The 18483-nt window shown below is 40.9% G+C and overlaps 1 protein-coding gene and 1 long non-coding RNA gene across 3 annotated transcripts; one reads left to right on the top strand and one right to left on the bottom strand.

Annotated features, from left to right (window-relative positions):
* Window positions 1-3634: 3634 nt before the first annotated feature.
* Window positions 3635-7107, top strand: car15 (carbonic anhydrase 15). Of its 2 annotated transcripts, none has more exons than XM_023808284.2 (9): window positions 3635-3749; window positions 3895-3956; window positions 4247-4276; window positions 4467-4643; window positions 5013-5185; window positions 5451-5543; window positions 5631-5697; window positions 5786-5946; window positions 6125-7107. In XM_023808284.2, exons 1-9 carry the CDS (start codon window positions 3733-3735, stop codon window positions 6338-6340), a joined length of 996 nt encoding a protein of 331 aa, XP_023664052.2. In that variant the 5' UTR covers window positions 3635-3732; the 3' UTR covers window positions 6341-7107. The 2 variants fall into 2 exon arrangements, with proteins under 2 accessions (XP_023664052.2, XP_023664054.2); XM_023808286.2 differs by having other exon boundaries at window positions 3642-3749; window positions 5013-5155.
* Window positions 7108-11353: 4246 nt separating this feature from the next.
* LOC111842238 (uncharacterized) lies at window positions 11354-14696 on the bottom strand. The gene is made up of 3 exons (XR_002837857.2): window positions 14489-14696; window positions 13746-13852; window positions 11354-11600 (listed from the first exon to the last, which is right to left on the bottom strand). It is a non-coding gene; the product is annotated as an uncharacterized lncRNA (long non-coding RNA).
* Between the last annotated feature and the right edge of the window lie 3787 nt (window positions 14697-18483).

Raw genomic sequence — 18483 nt, 5'->3', positions numbered from 1 at the left:
TATTGATGCATTTATTTATTTAATATTGGCACACTTGGCCCTCCATAGCCGCATGCCCCCCCCGTTGTGAAATCGTCAAGTGGTTGGCTTTCATGAGACAACACACCGACGTTACTGCATATTTTACAATTTAAATCTCGATTTTATTCTGTACAAAAACTTACTTTTTGATAAATTGTAAAACTAGTTCATATTTATAACAGAGGAAAATGTTCAGCTTTTATATGTAAATAACTCATCCAATGAGCGTAAGTCATAATAGCATTGTACTTGAAATGAGCATGAATGTCAAAAATTGTCATATTCTAATATGATACGTTATTTCATCGACACTATGTTGGCCATCTGAGGACATAAATGAAATGTATTTGAATGATTTGTATTTCATGTTGCCAATTTATTGCAAATCCGTTATTGCCCTGTGTATTATTTTAATATTGTCTCTCCTACTATTCTGGAAAGATACCCCAGGTTTGCAGTTTCTTGACATAATTGTACATCAGGTGTTTGCATATTTCTTGGCGAATAAGCTGTTCAATTACATTCATCCAATTTACAAACTCTTGCTGAATAGTCCTGAGGACCTGGACCACCCATTGTAATTATCGTATTTATAGCAATCTCCAATAATTTTAAGCTTTGCACGCCGATATATTTCTGAAACATAAAATTGATCTTCAGGTAAGCAGAACAAGTGGCATGGTGGTGCAGTGGTTAGCGTTGTTGCTTCACACTTCTGGCAGCCAGGTTCGAGTCTCTGCCTGGGTCACATGTGTGTGGAGTTTGCATGTTCTCCCCATGTCATCGTGGGGTTTTCTCCAGGTACTCTGGTGTCCCCCCACACACAGTCCATGCTAAGGCTAATTGGTGTTACCAAATTGCCCAATGGTGTGTGAGTGTGCTCTGTGATGGGCTGGGTTGTTCCCTGCCTTGTGCTTGTAGCCTCCAGGATTGGCTCTGGACCCCCCCACAACCCAGAAGGATAAGCAGTTTGGAAAATAGACGGATGGAGGTAAGTAGAGCAGAGTTTCTGTTTACAAAAAAAAATGGTAATTTCCAGAACCACACAGCATCCTACCCTGGGGCGCGTGCTGGGGCGTGCTGGGTTTGCAAATGCAGTGACGGTTAGAACCCATGCGGTGCCCTTGCCTTACACACCCAAATGAAACAACGTTCTATCATTGTGGGGTGGCGTCCATTAGGCCCAATTTCTTCAGGTTGAAATGTCCAACCTTAATTACATTGTGACACTAGTCACATTTATTTGGATTATATAGATTAATTAATTGCACTTCAGCTATTGTACACCTTGTTTTCCCATGACACACCCATGGCAAGTCAGTCTTTCCTTTACGCTGCTGGTCCTAACATCAGAATCTCAGAAACTGAAAGTAATGAAACGTATGATTCTTTTAAATACACTACCATTAATCAGACTGTAATACTTTTAGGTATTTCTACTATAATCACTGTAATTTAATTTTGTGATACCTTATTTACAAAGTGTATGTTCCTGAAACATATAAAAGCATAAAACAATAGTCTTTGAAAGCAATGTATGGACTACAAAAGTAAATGCATTGTCGTTTCATACCAAAACATATTCTAATACGTCATATTATACATGCAGCGTGTTATAGGGTGAATTCAGGCGAATCGGGGCATTATTTGCCATTTTGATTTCTACTGCCCATTGAACCACTAACCTCATGTAATTAACCCACATAGATACCTTTCTGCAATCCTTAATATTGTTTTGTTATCTCATCAAAAGAAGGGATGACATTTCTTGCTTATAGTAACCGTGAAACAGGACTAAACATTCCATTCACCTGTATGGGAATGTGGGGCAGGTGTTTATTCACTGCATCAAAACGGAATAATTTTACTAAGATTTATATGACGAGTTTAATGCACGCGTGCAATTCAAAGGCAGCTGAACATTATTCGTTAATCTGATTTTAAAATCAAAAATAGAAAAACTCACAATCAATTAGATTTTATTTTGGATTTTGTTTTGTAGAAAATACTAACAACCATTACATGTAAAGCTCACCCTAACAGTAAAAACAGTAAAAAAAATAAAATAGATTTTATTGTAAAGGTCGCCGGTTCCAACCCAGCTTCAGCACGTCTGCAGGTCCTTGAGCCAGACCTTTAACCTTTAACCCCCAGCTCCCTGGGCCTGCTACAGGTGGCTGCCCTTTGAAGACAACTTACTCTACCAAAAAGAGCAAGTTGAGGGAGGCGTAAAGACAATTTCCCCACGGGGATCAATAAAGTATTGATTATTATTATTATTATTATTATTATTCAAATATTCTATTCCACTGTCTGTCGACTTCTTAAAATATTGCAATACCCTAACAAACAGAGCTTCAGGCTTCTTCATTCCCAGGCTTTGATTTTATTTCTTGAAGCCTTCCCTTTTCCTTTTGAGAGACCCTGGATGCCATTTTCTGTTGCATATTGAAAAGCCTATACATCTGTATGCCTGGCTTTCTCATTACACACCCCCCCCCCCCCCCTTTTGCCAGCTTCTCTTCTCCCGCCTTTGTAAATCCAGCATTTCTCCCGTTTGAATGCCCATAACCCGGAACCTTGCCCTTCACCCTGAATAGCAGATTTCGGCACATTGCAGCCCCCCGCTAAAGGCCTTAGCTTTGGCGTCTGCCTTTCCTGCCCCGGTTACTGGTTCTCACTCCTGCTCCTACCCTCCTTCCCTCACTCCAGGTATTGAGGCGTCTCTGTCTCTCCACCTTTAACTTTCTTTTCTGCCTCTCTCTGCCTTGGTGCCATTGTGCACTAAAATAATTGAACAAATCAAGTCCGCAATTTTTCCCCCATGTCCTAAATAAATAAATATTATTATTTATACATTATATATTATGCATACTTATTGAATATATTTGAGAGTTGGGACTCCATCCTGTCAAATATGCACTTTCTCTCTTTTTGGAAGAGCCTTTAATATTGTCCCACATTACCTATAGAACATACTGTCCCACTTTCCCTAATGCGGTCCGGTGGGACAGATGAAAAATAACTCTGTTTTAAAACAATTTTAATTATTTATTTTACTGCACTAGTATATCATAGACATAATTACATAATAAAATAGGTGCAATTTATTTTTTATAACAGATTTATAGTCTTAATATCAATACAATCAAAAACACGTCATTCACCTTAAGCTGGGGTTCTGAGGGATGGTCCCGTAAAATGCTTGCCACGCCCCCAACTGTGACCTCAGACTAATAAAACCTTGTCTTTTTTTTAGATCATATGCTTTCCATACCAGCTCTCAATAACAACCACTCTAATTGGACTTACTTTAGCCAGGAAAAAAAATTTAAACTTATCTGTCCCACATTACCTGATGTCTCAACACCTGAATTCGCCCAAAACCATAATTATCAGTATAAGACGACATATTGCTTTGCATCCAATGCATATTTTTTCCCGATGACTTTTGCCGCAATAACACAACATTGTGTAGCTAAGCCTGCCTTAATGTTTGATCTCAGAGAGATTGTACACGGAGTGAGGCGTGGACGTTACATTTTGCCAATTGAATATTGAACAGGCTTATTGGGGAGGGCTGGGGGCGTGTTGAATATTTATCTGGACTGCTTAAAACGCGCACCAGCAAGCTCAGCTGTTTCAAGCCTGTCTAAATTTATTAATCTAGCCAGTACATTTTTTGTATCTTTTAAGACAAGTGCTTGGGTTATGGATGAAAATCTCAAGTGAGAAGTAATACTTGCAGGGTTTCATTGTATTTTAGAATTTTTGTAATTAAAAAAATTGTTTCGTTTCTAACACTGTTTGGACACTGATACAACAATAGTAGCTGATTAGGTTTTTATATTTGTATTTTCATATAAAACACAGGATAATGAATTTTTGGCGTAGTTTGTTTTTTTTTGTGGTATTTATTGAAAAATCGATTGCAGGTGAGATTTTTTCTCTCTCTCTCCCTCCTGTTCACCTGCTCTCTTCTGCCGACACTGAATTTTAACGGATACGTTCAAAATAAAGAGTTTACAATTTTTTAGAACTTGCGGCGTGTAACGAAGTAATTTCGGTAAACCGTTTTATACTTGCAGGGATCACAGACGTCTGACCATAATCTTAATTATGTGCTTATTCTGATAAAATTGCTTCACACGCTTACGTCGTCATGGATAACGAAAAAAATCGAAGAGATCGTGTATCGCTTAAAATTGTTTTTTTTTTCTTTTAGCTGACTTCTGTTATGAAGACAGTCATTGCAGTAAGTTTTTGGTCCTTTATTTATAGTATGTGTTTGGATTTTGTTACTTATTGAATTACGCAACTGATTTGAAAGCAAAGGTTTTATACTTTTAATTGATTTCGTAAATAATGCCCTCTTGTGGGTTACCTAGTTTTCAACAGACCTCCTTTGAAGGTTTGGTGGCGTCTTTCTCTCCTCTTTTTTTAAGGTCCAAATTCGTGGGGGAACAGCTTTGCGCAGTGCCGTCCCAGGACCGATTCGCGTCAATCTCCGATCAATCTGGACTCAAAGATGACTAGAAACGAGTCCCTAAGACCCCTGGATCTCCAGGGCTTCGACGCCGCCCCGTCGGGAAACTGGACCTTAAAAAATAACGGGCATACCGGTGAGTTTGAGATGCCCGAGATCCCGAAAGTGGAGGACATCCTGTGCCGGCGTATAATTTATCCGAAAAACTGCCTGTTGGTGAAACCTACATAAGACCCCCCTCCCCCATCTTCTCTTTCCACAACAGTACATTTTTATATCACAGCACAATAGTTTTTAATGTAGGGCTTCTCTGTCGTGTTTAGGTCAATGCACAGAATTGTTTTAAGGCATTTTGGCATCACCGGCCATAAGCAATATTTTATTGCAATTTCTTTACCAGTACTGTTGCTGAATGTTTTCTCCGGTCTGCAGTTCCCTCAGGTCTTCTGCAGTCATGAAAGTCATGATGCTGATCAGCTACTAAAACCACTTTATTTTTTTATAGTAATGTTAGACGTTAACGGACTCTCCGTGAGCGGCGGGGGATTGCCCGGCTCGTACCAGGCACAACAGCTTCACTTTCACTGGGGCAGCTCATCTACGAATGGGTCAGAGCATACAGTCAATGGCCGCCGATACCCAATGGAGGTCACTACCCTTCTTATACCTTATACCCAAGTATGGAGCTGAAATGGGTTATTGAAATGGCCGTTCCAGCCATAATGAGCTGTCTGTAGCTGATTTTGTGCCCAAGGTAGTGAACTTGAAACTGAACTGAGGTAGAAGTTGGGAAGGATTCTTGACTCATTTATCCAAGTTGATGGGTTTTTGCTAAATCGGTTTCCTTTAAGTCCTGCTAAGCAGTTCTGATCATCAAGCAGATAATGTCTTGCAGAATGAACTGAAATGACCCTTCAACCCCGCCCCCCCACCTTTCTCCCAGATGCACATTGTGACCATGAAAACCACCGACCAAAACTTGACGTCTGCTCTGAATGACACAAGTGGTCTTGCAGTGCTTGGCGTTTTCATCGACGTGAGTCTTGATTCGGTCTAGAGTTGTACTTTCTGAACCCGAGATCTCCACCTGTGGTAGATGCCGACCCATCTGTGCATTTGGCAGGTAGCAGACCAGGACAATAACAACTTCAGCGCAATCTCCGATTTGGTTGCCTCTGTGAAATATAAAGGTGAGTCAAGACCTCGGGGTGCAGTATGCAGTATGCCCCTTGCTGCTACCTATTCTACAGTTCCTACCTGCCTCTTGCCCCCCTGCAGGGACAACTCTGCCCATCTCCCCTTTTCCTCTGATTTCTCTCCTGCCGGTGCGAAATATGTCCCAGTATTATCGCTACCATGGAAGTCTGACGACTCCCCCCTGCAGCGAGGCTGTGATGTGGACTGTGTATGAGGTTCCCATCTACGTGTCCCAGAAACAGGTACGTGCGTCTGCTTTGTTACTCCCCGCCCCCCCCCACCCCCCCAATTCTCTGCTCCGTGTCAGACTGCTGTCTCTCCACCGGAAGATGGTACCCAGTAAATCCGTAGACGAGTTGGGATGAATTCTGAGCTAGATCTATGATTTGAGTTTTGTTGTGATGGCTTCCCCCCCCCCAGATTGATGCCTTCACCTCCGGAGTGTACTACACCGAGGACGGTGCAAACAAAGCTCTACTAAGAAACAACTTCCGGGATGTACAGGCGAGAGCTTCCCGGGTGCTGTATGCCTCCAGGGATGCCAGGCTGCTCCCCGATTCCTCCACGCCCTTGTCCTCGTCCCACCTCAGCCTGGCCCTTCCCCTCCTCCCCCTGCTAGCTGCATGGCGACTGTAAGCATCGTAATGACTTGGGCTTGGCTTGGGACTGGCAGGGCGTCTGATGGAATGAAGCTGCGCTGCCTTTGAATGTCTGTTTTTTTTCTGGTTGGCGCCTGCTTGAGGTTTTGCTCAAATGTGGAACTATTAGACTAATAGGTCAATCAAAAGAGTGGTAGTACAGACCCAGTCATTCTAACTTCCCAAACAATTTACCCTAAAGTAGTAGTAGCTATGGCTCATCTTTTGTTGACTTGTTTCATAATACTGGGTGACTGTCAGTAGGTGGAGCTCTCATACCACACCCTGCATTAAAAATGCTCACGGGCTGAGGATCAACAGTCTTCTCTCTCCTGGCAAGTGGATGTCAGCATGTTGCAACAGGACCTGGAGCTCATTGGCTCTGGACTGTGATTAGAGTTCCACGAACCAATGGAAACTCTTTCCTGCAGTATTCACTCGGCAAATCCCGAGCAGGCTAAGGATCTGTGTCCTTAAAGACGGAACCTTGCATGTATGACGCCAATGCTGCATCTAAGGTGAATGTTGGAAGCCATGGATCAGGCGTGAGCTAATGAAGAGCGTACGTCCTTTGCTATGTAGGACGGTGGCTTACGAACGGTGGCTGGGGATCCCATTGTTCCATTTGCATCTTTCGTAGGCTGATCTTGGGTAATGGTTCACTGGCAACTGCACATCCTGATAATGCACTTCTGTTTTGTTTTTGTTTGTTTTGTTATTGTGGCCAGGTGTTTGTCATTGGGAAAATAAAAGCCTTTGTCTCAATCTAGTGCTTCCAGCGTATTCATAAATGTGTCCTTTTTTTTATGACCTAAATTGTCATTAAGGGGGTCCATATTACTGCAAAATAGAGCTGAAAAAGTGGTCTTTATATTCGGGGTCTAGACCACAAAAGGGAATAGGTGGCACCAAATACATTTTGTAATGAGTGTTTTGAATTGACATAATAGATTTGCTGTAAGATTTCTTGCGTGAGAGTCTGAGCGTGTGTGTCACTCCAGATGGGTGAGAGGTGGCGATGCGTGTGTTTAGCATGTAGCCCTGAGTGCATGTAAATTGCTGGCTTCCCTGGGTGTGCTGCTGCTAAACATTAAACCGATAGTGGCTGTTAAAGATCGTAGCATTCGTTTTAAAAGAGCCATCATATTTATTAATGGGGCTTAACCTTCCTCTGGTGTACTTTTTGTTTTTTTAAACCCTCTTCATGTAGGTCTGCTGCATGAAAAATATTCTGTGCTCTCAAGGGTTCTGGAGTTTAATATGTCCCCCCCAACAAATGTTTTTTTTTTTTTTTTTTTTGGGAAATGTTTGCTGTTTCATACATATTGTAATCTGATTTCCTGTGGTTGCTGGTTAAGTTGTATGTATGTATGTCAGAATTATCTTTATAATGGTGCCAAAGTGTGGTGATGTCATATTGTATTCAGGCCAATACGGTACTCGTGGACTATAAGGGATGATTTATTCTCCACTGAAGTATCTTGACTTATTTTCTTTCAGAAGCAGAAGATGGACTTAAGCTGGGCCACAGGTGTGGAATGACTGGTTTAATCTGTCGCTAATTGTACATTGTGCAGACCCATGGGCTGCATGTGAGATGGAGTGCAAGTTCCACCTCTACAAAGTTAGAACACGGTGTACAACCCTGACAAATTTGCAATTTTAACCCTCATGGGATTGTTTTCATAGGCCTGTATTTATCCTTCATTAAACTACCAGGTCAAATGGGAACTAATTTCTTGGTCCAGCAGGAAGAGTTTCTAACCTTCTGTGGGTCGCCAACCTCTCCTGCCAGCTACAGATCAGGCCAGTTGGGCTGTAACCAGCAGAACACAGCATGATGTGAATGATTGAGGTTTTATGCCTGTTTCTGCATAGACAGTAATACCGCGGAGTCAGGTGTTGGTAGGGTGACCACCTAATCCATGTCAGGAGGGACACTATGAGCTACAACAGGATTTGTAAACCACCATTTCATACATTTCAATTGAAAGGAGCAGGATTTCACTTAAGCACTGGGTTCTTGCCGTATGCTGATTGGTCAGTCTCATATAATCATGCATATGTGTCAGTAATGTTAAAGCGAAACAGCTGGATGAGTCTTTCAATCTATGAACTAACCAAACATTTTAGCAGAGCACAGAACCCTTTCAGCTTTAAAGTAGTTCGTAAAAGCTGAAGTAGCTCATAGTGTCCCTCCTGACATGGATTAGGTGGTCACCCTAGGTGTTGGCTGCCAGTATAGTAGTATAGTACTGGTACTGTCTGTGACTCTCCCTCCAGCCTCCTTTTTGTGTGTGTGAGGGGGGGGGGCTTCTTTCTTGCATTCATCCAGTTGCACTTCAGTGTCCGATTACCGATCACACTGTGCGATACGGATCTGATCTAATAATCTTGGCTATGACAGCACAGGTATGCAGACTATACGAGGACAACACCAATTCAATCATAAGGTACGGCGCATAGGACAACAAAACAAAATGTAAACACTGACAGCATGCGTGAACACTGACAGCTCGCGTAAACCCCACAATGAATCGCGAACTGTGTACGGCGCTTTAATGTCACACTGGCACTTCTGATCCCGTTGACAGAAAATGTGCCGTCCTCCTTCAATATGCTAAGGTTATTGGTAATTTATGTTAGGTCTGATATTAGCACTCCCTACATGCTATTGTCGTATTGAAAATTCACTAACTAGCTAACACCTGGGCGATGCAGCTAGCTTACCACACTGCTAACCCATTTTATTTTCAGTGCTGCGAAGACACTGTTTTAGGCTACTCTGTGATTTGCGTTTGAAAAATTGATTTAAACAGAGTAAGTGATTACACAATTAACTGAAATGTCATATCCTGTCTGATGCAAGATCTATTCAGATCAGAAGTGAAATGGAACCATATATTTTCGCAAGTATATAAAATGCTTGTATTATAATGTAATCCTGAAGCGTCACGTAGTGGTCAAATCACTCGTAGTTTATCTTGTTTTGGGTCCCAAAAAGTTTATATTATGAACACACATTACAATTTAATAACTGAAGGCTGAGTTTTAACTTTTTTTTTTTTTTTTGACATTTTAGGTATTTTTTTATGTAACATATTGATGTTATGACTTGTTACACTGAGGGAATCTGGGTTTTCACTGAGTATGAAGCCCGGATCTATTTTTACCCGTTGTTTAAAATCATTATTAGGCCTATATGGTATATGTATGGTATGTTTGGTATCTTTATTAAATTGATCAATTATAATCATGTTAATTCATGTATTGAAAGGAGTTTGACAGCAGGCATGCAGTGTCATATAATAATTGAAATAGTTACACTACTATTACATTTTAAATAGCGTAACTTGTAATTGTAACGAATTACATTTCCAAAGTAATCTTCCCAACACTGTATGTATGTGTGTGTGTGTGTGTGTGTGTGTGTGTGTGTGTGTATATATATATAATCAGACATGTTTGTTACGGGGTTTTTCATCACTTTATTTCCATGATATACACAAGGCACATCATTTAATAGTTTTATTTGTCAGGATGTTAATTTAACAATGCATGATTTTGTCAGTATTTATATATGTGTGTTTGGTTTGCGTTTTCCCAAGTTGCAGTTGCCTGGAGGAGCATAACCATAGAGCATAACAGCCCAGGGGTTCGTGCGTGCATATTTTCAGTCCGACAGGCAAACAGTCCGGGTCATTGTGGTTCCCTTTAAATTCCCATTGGCAGTTCCAACAGGACCCCACAGCAGGGGGATAGGTAATTGGTTTCCGGCATAACTGTTTATTATTTTCTAGTTAATATTTTTGATTTAGTTAATCTTTATGAAGTTGTTTGTATAATGTGATGAGCCAAATATGTTATGTGGTTTATTGATGCAGATGTATTTGTTGTTGTGGTGCCTTAATTTTGTTTGCATTTTGTTTTGTTGACCTAATTTTATTGGCCCCAGGATTTTCCTTCGTTGGCTATTTTTCTGTATATTTGTGATTTTTGGATTTGAATACATTTTGTGTTAATATCAAACCCTGCACCCCTGTGTCCGCTTGCTGGTCCGTCACAGTCTGCATCAAATTTTTTCGTGGTGCCACCTGTGGACTAAATATGGCTGCAGCAACAGGTTATGGACCCCGGAGGAATGTAGGACACTGGTGGCATGGACTGTACTTCAGAGGTGACATGAAACTACAAGATTTGTAGGACGAATTTTCTAGGCCACCTGTGCCTGCTGGGGATGAAAGACACCATGCTGAATGAACCTGACACAGACTGCGATGGAGACGGCAAGGTAGAGGATGCCAGGAGAAATAAAGAAGCATATACAGAGCTGATTCGGTTTTAGGTGATGAACCTGTCCCTAGTAATGAAAGAAGTGACAGATAGTGGGAGAACGTCTCTCCAGATCTTAAAGGAATATTATGCAGGTAAAAGAAACCCCAGAGTGATTAACCTGTTCACAGAGTTAACGTCCTTGCAGAAGCTTGCAAATGAGTGTGATGGAGTATATAATTCAGGCAAAGATGGCCATTACTAGTCTACAGAATCCTGAAGAGACAGTTACCAATGGACTCCTAATTGCAATGGTTCTGAAAGTCATTTAAGCTGTTTATTATCCGCATAATGCAAGGTAATGAAAACATTTGCTGAGTTCAAAACCAAACTAAGGATTTTTCAAGATACCAAGAAGTATTGTAATAGCTCTGATGACAATACGGTGAAAGCGAACACCTCCACCCCCAATCCAGACAGGGGGAGAGGTGTCACAACTGTGCCGAGAAGGCGCACAAGGTGAGAACGTGTCCGAACGAGCATCAGAGAAAAGGGACACGCTGGTGTGACAGCTGCAGATGCTTGAGAGAACATAAAACAAGCCGCAGGAAATAGATACATGTATCTTCAAAGTGACTGACTGTCAGCTAAAGCGTATGAAACAAAATGGGCTGATGGTTGACTCGCGTGATGTCAGTTATCACAGACGTCTGAAAATTCAAGAGATTCAATGACACTATTCAGCCAGAAAAACATTTTATTGAGTTGACCAGTGGTACAAGCTTAAGCGGTGTGGTCTGAAGAGAGGTGATGCTCAGGTGAGCCTGGTGAACAGCGACAGGAAGTGAGTGAAAGTAGCACTGAAGAAGGACCCGCACATTCCGTCTTGTCCACAGGACGACACCGCTGTGAAGGTGACGACAGACAGCAGGTGATCAACTTCAGATATGGACGTGATGAGCTCATCCAGAAAAACGGTACCAGGTCTGAAATTAAAGAGTACAATAGACTGTATTATTTGATCACTGACGAATCTGCTGATTGTTGTAACAGTTGCTTTGATATTCAAACTTGGCACAAAATCCTTGGTCACTGCAATTATGACAGTGTTTCCAAACTGCAGAATGTTGCAGAGGGAATGTGAATCAAGGGTAAAATTGATAAGTCTAAACCAAAATGTGAGGTATGTACGCAAGGGAAAATTGTTCAGAGCCAAACCAGTTGCCCAGGGAAAAGCAGCACTTGGATCTGACAGGTCCAACTGACCCAGCCGCTAAAAATGCCTTGGCACTTGTTGACGATTACTCAGGTGCAGTGTTTCTAAAAGCGAAGAGGGACACTGTGAAAGCAGCTGAAGGGATTCTGGATGGTGTATATCCCTTATGGAAGCGTGAAGTGCTTTGGGTCAGATAATGGCACTGACTTCACAGGAAAGGAATTTCAGCTGCTGCTTGATAAGCAGAGCATTAGACATGAGTCCTCAGCACCATACTGGCCGCGTAAAAGCGGCACGGCTGAGAGGATTTGGCGGACGCTACTGGATATGGCAAGGGGTTAGGATTAGGTTAGGGTTAGGGTTAGGCTGATTGAGAGCAAAGAGCTGTGGACATATGCTGTAATGACTGCTGAGCCATAAGGAACAGGTGTTTCAATAATAGAACAAAAGAAGCCCCTTACTATATGTTAAACGGGAAGAGACCTAACTGTTCTAGAGTGAGTGTTTAGATCTGAGTCTTACGCATATAAACATGACAAAAAGAAGTTAAACTCATGGCGTGACAGGGGAATTTTTGTCTACTGTACTGAGACTAGGAAAGTCCTAAAACACAGACTTGTAGAGTCTGTCTCCAAGAAAGTAATCGATCATAAAATTCAGACTGATCTGACTATGGCAGGTTTTGTCTTTGGGTATAGATGATACAAATATGTGTTCCCTGTATCGAGAGCAGATGAAACTGACCAGCGTCAAGTGAAGACAGAAGTACCTCAGGTGGAACCTTCTGATGGCCAGGGTTCTACTCAGATAGCAGGAAATGAATGTGAGGTTCAGGTTCTGCTGATACGTGTGGAGCAAAGAGAGGAAGGGAAACCCAACACTGACTTGTCACTCACAGGTAGGTTATTCCTGACCTGGTCGTGGTGAGTCAGGCTGATGAATGGGCTGCGATTCAAGCTCACTCTGAGCTCCTGAGGGGCCTCTAATGGACCCCCCTCTTCCTTTCCTGGTTCTCTTGGCTCTCCAGATTTTCAATAACAGCTCTGGAAAATATGGAGCGACTACTCCATATTTTTGAAGAATCTGCATTGTTAAATCCTGGTCTAATCCTGGTTCTACTGGCAGAAGGCTACACTGCGAGGCAGGCTGCTTCCAGGCTCAACGTTTCTATGAGAGCAGTACACAAGAATAAGGTGAAGCAGGAGACGCTGGGAATGACCAAAAACCAGCCAGTTAAAGGGCGAAAGCGACTTTCTAATGCCAGGGATGGCCGTTAATTTACCCAACAGTTTCTCGTGAATCGTAGGATGATCTCAAGTGACCTTCAAAAAGAATGGGAAACATTAAGTGGTGTGAAGTGCAGTGCTAGGACAGTTCATATCAGGCTCCTAGAAGCAGGACCCATAAAGCAAGGAAGAAGCCCTTCACCAATGAGAAGCAGGGAAGAACCAGGCTAGAGTTTGCAAAAAATGTATATTTTACACAGACACACAAGTGAGAAATGAGTGAAACTGAAAATGTTGCTGTGGTCTCATTTGTTTTCCAGAGCTGTACATATCTGAACTTTTTTTGGTTGGGCACATGGAATGGATTACATTTATGTAACTTTTCTGCTAATGTTCTGTGCTTTTTTGATATGATTATTTGTTTTATAAACTTTAACCTGTAAAATAACTGTAAAATAACACATATGTGCAGTTGTTTAAATACACATGTATGTGGGCCTCAGCTGAGTAGGTACCAGGACGCTTCTCAGGACACAAGGTGTGGTGTTAGAAGTGGGACACTTTTCATGGCCCATTTCAGGAGGTCTGTGTCACATGTCTGCAATCTGGCGCCTGCATTTGGAGTAGAACTGTGTGAAAAGGGGGTGTGTCTGAGATCTGTGGAGGTTTAGGGGACGAGAAAGCCACACCCTGGAAAGAGGTCCCAGTGTTTCCATGGGAACAAGCTTGTCGGGGCCCTGCACAGTCCGCAGCATCTCAGTACTTGGTCCGGGGTCAGAAGCATCCAGAATATACCCTGAAAAGCGGTTATAATATATAATATAAGCTCAAAAGTGTCATGTGTGGTTTTCTCAAACATGGACACACATCTTATGTATAAAATCATATTAATCTCGAGCTTAAATGGGAACTGAAGGAGTATGAATACGAGGGGGTATGAACTGAAAAATGCAAGTACATTACTGCACTGCAACTTAATCATTGCTACCATAGTTACTGTCAGAGCCAATGGGCTTCCAACTGAGAAATCTCTGGACAGGATTGGAGCATTTTAAGTGTAGTCCCTCCCCATTTTTTTGTTCATTTTCAGATGATACACATTACAAAAACACACAGAACTCTGTATACAGACGGCCGAAGCGCAAACATTCGAGATGTTCGGCTACTGTAAGGTAGGGCTTGGGGTGATGTTCTAAATAAAGGCGGAGGCACTGGTGTGCACTGTGCGTGCGTCTTTGATCCTGGCTTGGCTGGAGGTGGTGTTTGACCTCCCCGACTGGTGTGTAGGGGGGGGGGGGGGACACTACCTGTTACCAGAGAATCCTGTGCCCTGGACTGAAGGTTTTTCTGGAGGTAAGTAGAACCACTTAAAGTGGGGTGTATTCGATGTGTGAGGAAGGCACACGGCAGAGAGTAGGGAGAGTCACATGACCTGGAAAAAGACTCCAGCATTTCTCTGGGAGCAGGTGGCTGTCAGGATCCTGCACAGTGATGTGGGCGTAGATGTGCACTGTCTGTAGTCCCAGGGCAGAAGAACCTCGGACCAGGGTCCCGTTCTTCAGACGACACTAAACTGATCCAGCATAATGATAAATGATAAGCTGTCTGGTATTTCTACTTCAAGAAAGACGGATCTCAAATTTAATTGTCTGGTTAGCTTAAGACAGTCTCAGTCTCAGCTTTTGAAGAAACATAGTGTCACAGCAAAAACCTGATTCAATGATCAAAGAGCATGCCGTATATTATAGTGCAGTTGAGCAATCATTCATCATGCAGAGATAAGACTACAAAGATTTTAACTAATAAATGCAACACTATCACGGCAGACAACTCATGTGAGGGAGCTTGGAAGAAGATTTTCAATAAGCTAAATGCATAGGTAAATGTGCTGTATTTCATTAGGATGATCTATCCCATAGTTTAAGGTAATAGGCCATAGCCAAAGCCTTTGTGTCTTTTAATATAGCTACAATGTATATATTATAGCCAGTTTATTAAATTGCATATTAACAATTACATGAAATATTGCATTGTGCTTGTACTTCACATTTCTAGTTTCATGGGGATTAAAAGATGCTGGCAGCAAGCAAGCAAGGACATCCTTATAATTGATGAGAAAAAAAACAAACAAACTGTTCTGTTATTTAACTGTAATTGTTCAGTATTCAGAGTTCTAATCTATAACCACCCTTTTTCCAGCAGATAGGCTTGGAGGACGAAGCAGCAGCTTCAGAGATGGCTGCCTGTACAACCGTTATCGTCCAAAACGTGCAGCATAATAGATTCCAGACTTGGGCAAAAACCAGCTCACGGCCATTTTTATTGGCCTGCGCAATCGTGTAAAAATAAAATAAATAAAGTTTTATGTTTAGTTCTGTGAAGATGAATAGTTTTTTGCCCAGAAATATTTATTTGAATTAGTAATAAATAAATATTATTAGTTTTATTAATTATTAATGATTAAGTTAAATATGACAATCGTACTGGTTTTATTGATTTTTGCACGCTTTATTAAATAAACGGAAAAGTGAAATCTAGTAAGTCCATTACCATACAGTAGCTTTCAGGGGACATGAATATAATCATTAAAATGACCTGGTGACATGGTAAAGCTGACGTTTGGCCCTCCACAGAAAATAATTACCTCGGCCTACAGTGGAGGGCAGCGAAGAGGCTGGAGCCGGTCCCATGAAATACGAGACACGAGTTACGGAAACACTGAGCGTTGAATTGGACTCCAAGAACCCACCAAACGTGAACGTGAATATCACCTTGTGTAGTTAACCCAAGACACACGTAAGAGCACCAGTTACTCATTAAACTTTGTGGCTACAGGGCTTATTGCATTCATTCACCTGTTTTTAAAGATAAACAGGCCCAATAAAATCATTACGGAGATTTCCGTAGTAGCATTTTCAAAATGTCCTTTATATTGTTTAATTACAGCTGAATATTAAAATCTGTATGCAAATGTTTGTGTCTTATTTAAACGAAAAGAACACAGGCACATCAGGGAGGTAATTTATAAAAAAATATATAAAGTTTTGTGGAAGAATAAATGTAAGTACGAAAACTCAATGTTCATATGAACAGTAAAAGTCAGATTTATAAAACTTTTCGTAAACTGAGATATAAATCAAACTTATCATGGAAACACTCTTATATGTGTATGCTTAAGAGATTACCACCCAAGAATTACTCGATATTTGGCCAATGCCAAACCATTTTATTTGTTAGTACATCTGCCGGTGTGACAAACAAAAAACATTGTTGAATGGCAGCATGTGACTACCACTGCTAATGCGGTCAGCTCAACAAGCTGGACAAAATAGGACAAAAAATGCCCAGATTCAAAATCCATTGAACCGGTCTTCCTCTTCTCTGCTCTTCTGTACGTAATCGCTGTCCTGTGAGTAGTAGACCTGTGTGTGAATATTAGTCAGCTCTGGCATACATCTACCTACTTAATTTGGATTTTTCAGTATGTATACCTCTTACTTTGATTCTACGCAATAAATACATTTGTATATATGAAGTCATTCGTTTCAACAATAAAGCAAATTCTGAATGTTAGCTGTATATGAGATACGATAGAAATGTTTCTGCATAGATTACGTTTTTTCTCGGTTGCTTGGGACAAATTCTCAGATGGAAATTGTATTTCTCATAACCACATATGTAAACCCGCACACCCCTAAGCCAGGTTCTCACAACAGAATGTCATTTCTCAAGGTTTTCTTTCATTCACATATTATTTAGTTTTGGTTCAATTCACTTTGAATTAGCCCAAAAATCAGTTGTATTAATCATGTGGTCCAAAACGAATTATACGCTTCTAATTTGTTTACTTCTACTCTGCAAAACATTTAAACATGAGTGCATGGTGTAAGTCATGACGCAGAAAATGTTAATGCAGTTGTCAGAAAGGTTCCTTCGGTTATGAAGTATAAGGGAATTGGTTCAAACGCAGAGGTTTTATTAAATTATAAAATGATAAACGGCTCGTCACCAGTCACAGGATCATTTTTCTTTACTCGCTGCCATGGATGCTGCCTGTGACGACATCCCAGAAGATTCTTGTACAGGGTGGGTGAGACACCCAAGAAGATGTTTTTCCTTGATGTACTGCGAAGGAGAACATCAGATGTAATGTAAATGAAAATATGTGGTCAGACCAGCAGGAGCGACAGGACAACCCATAGTGTGAAGCGGCCCTTTTCTTTCCAAAATAAAAATACATAAAATACTGTGTACATGTTTACTGTAACATATTTTTTTTTCAAAGCTTCTAGATATAGAGAAACGCTAATAACATAAATTGAGCATCAAATGATTTTCATGTTGACAACATGACTAGGCATTTTGACTGGTATGTCTCTATGCGATGATTCAGAGATTTCACATTTTGATGGCATTGACTAAATGACTAAGAAAACTACATTTTCAAACATGAAAGGTTTTGAATGAATTTCTTAATTTTGCTAGTTATCCAAATTATTGTGATACAGTGTACAAACTACTTTGAACCTCAAGAATGTTTAGAGAAATTGTTCAAAAAACTGTAACATGCATTTCCCCAAGCGCTACAACTGACTAAATACAACTAGGTGCACATTTCTATTTGAACTCTAGATGTCGCTTTTTTCTTTTTCCTCTAAAACGCTCGTACGAGTGCTCCAGACAATTCGTATATGTGCGAACGTTTTCAGGATAAGACTTTCTTTATAAATACCCAAATCTTCGTTGAAATATCCGTGCGAATATCTATCGTCTTTTTTCATTCGTACGAACTCTTTATAAATTAGTTCCTGGATTCTACCCGCATAGGGACCTATAGGTAGGGCATTTTTAAAATCATTTTGCTTTAAAAACTTAAGTATAACTGTTAGGTCTATTCTTAAATAAATTATTTTAAAAAATGTTTGTGTGGTATGTAGTTTTAAACAATATACCTACATGCGGAATAAACAGAACAAATCTACCCTATTGTATATAAATATATATTGTGGGTTATATAGCTTAATCAGGAAAAATAACAGTAGGCTAAATATCGCATAGTGATCTCATTACCATCGCGTCACTGTTAAAGTACATTCGAGATAATGTCCAGTCAATATTGGGTAGCGATGTTTCTGCAGCGTTGCGCCAGTGAGTAAATTACCTCATGTGGTTCGTTTTGAAGTGATGTGCTATATGTGTTTTAGTTGCTTTGGATTGTGGCAAGGGCCACGTTGAGCCCCTACGAAACGTTACAAAACATTTATTTTAACGGAAAGTGTTGTGTTATGCAAGGGTGGTCAGTGGTGTAGTCTGCGTAATGTGCGTCCCATTGAACTATGCCGTGTACCAAATAAAATTCTCCATCGTTTTCGCATAGCCGGTTAACATTAACATTTACATTTACAGCATTTGGCAGACGCCCTTAGC

This window comes from Paramormyrops kingsleyae, chromosome 7 (genome assembly GCF_048594095.1).
Source record: "Paramormyrops kingsleyae isolate MSU_618 chromosome 7, PKINGS_0.4, whole genome shotgun sequence".
Classification (NCBI taxonomy): domain Eukaryota; kingdom Metazoa; phylum Chordata; class Actinopteri; order Osteoglossiformes; family Mormyridae; genus Paramormyrops; species Paramormyrops kingsleyae.
This window is presented reverse-complemented; position numbering and strand designations above follow the sequence as displayed.

Bases quoted from the DNA above. Each gene is read 5' to 3' on its own strand.
- car15 (XM_023808284.2), top strand. The intron at 5,544-5,630 runs GTGAGTCTTGAT...TGCATTTGGCAG, and splicing joins TGCTTGGCGTTTTCATCGAC to GTAGCAGACCAGGACAATAA. The intron at 5,698-5,785 runs GTGAGTCAAGAC...GCCCCCCTGCAG, and splicing joins TGCCTCTGTGAAATATAAAG to GGACAACTCTGCCCATCTCC.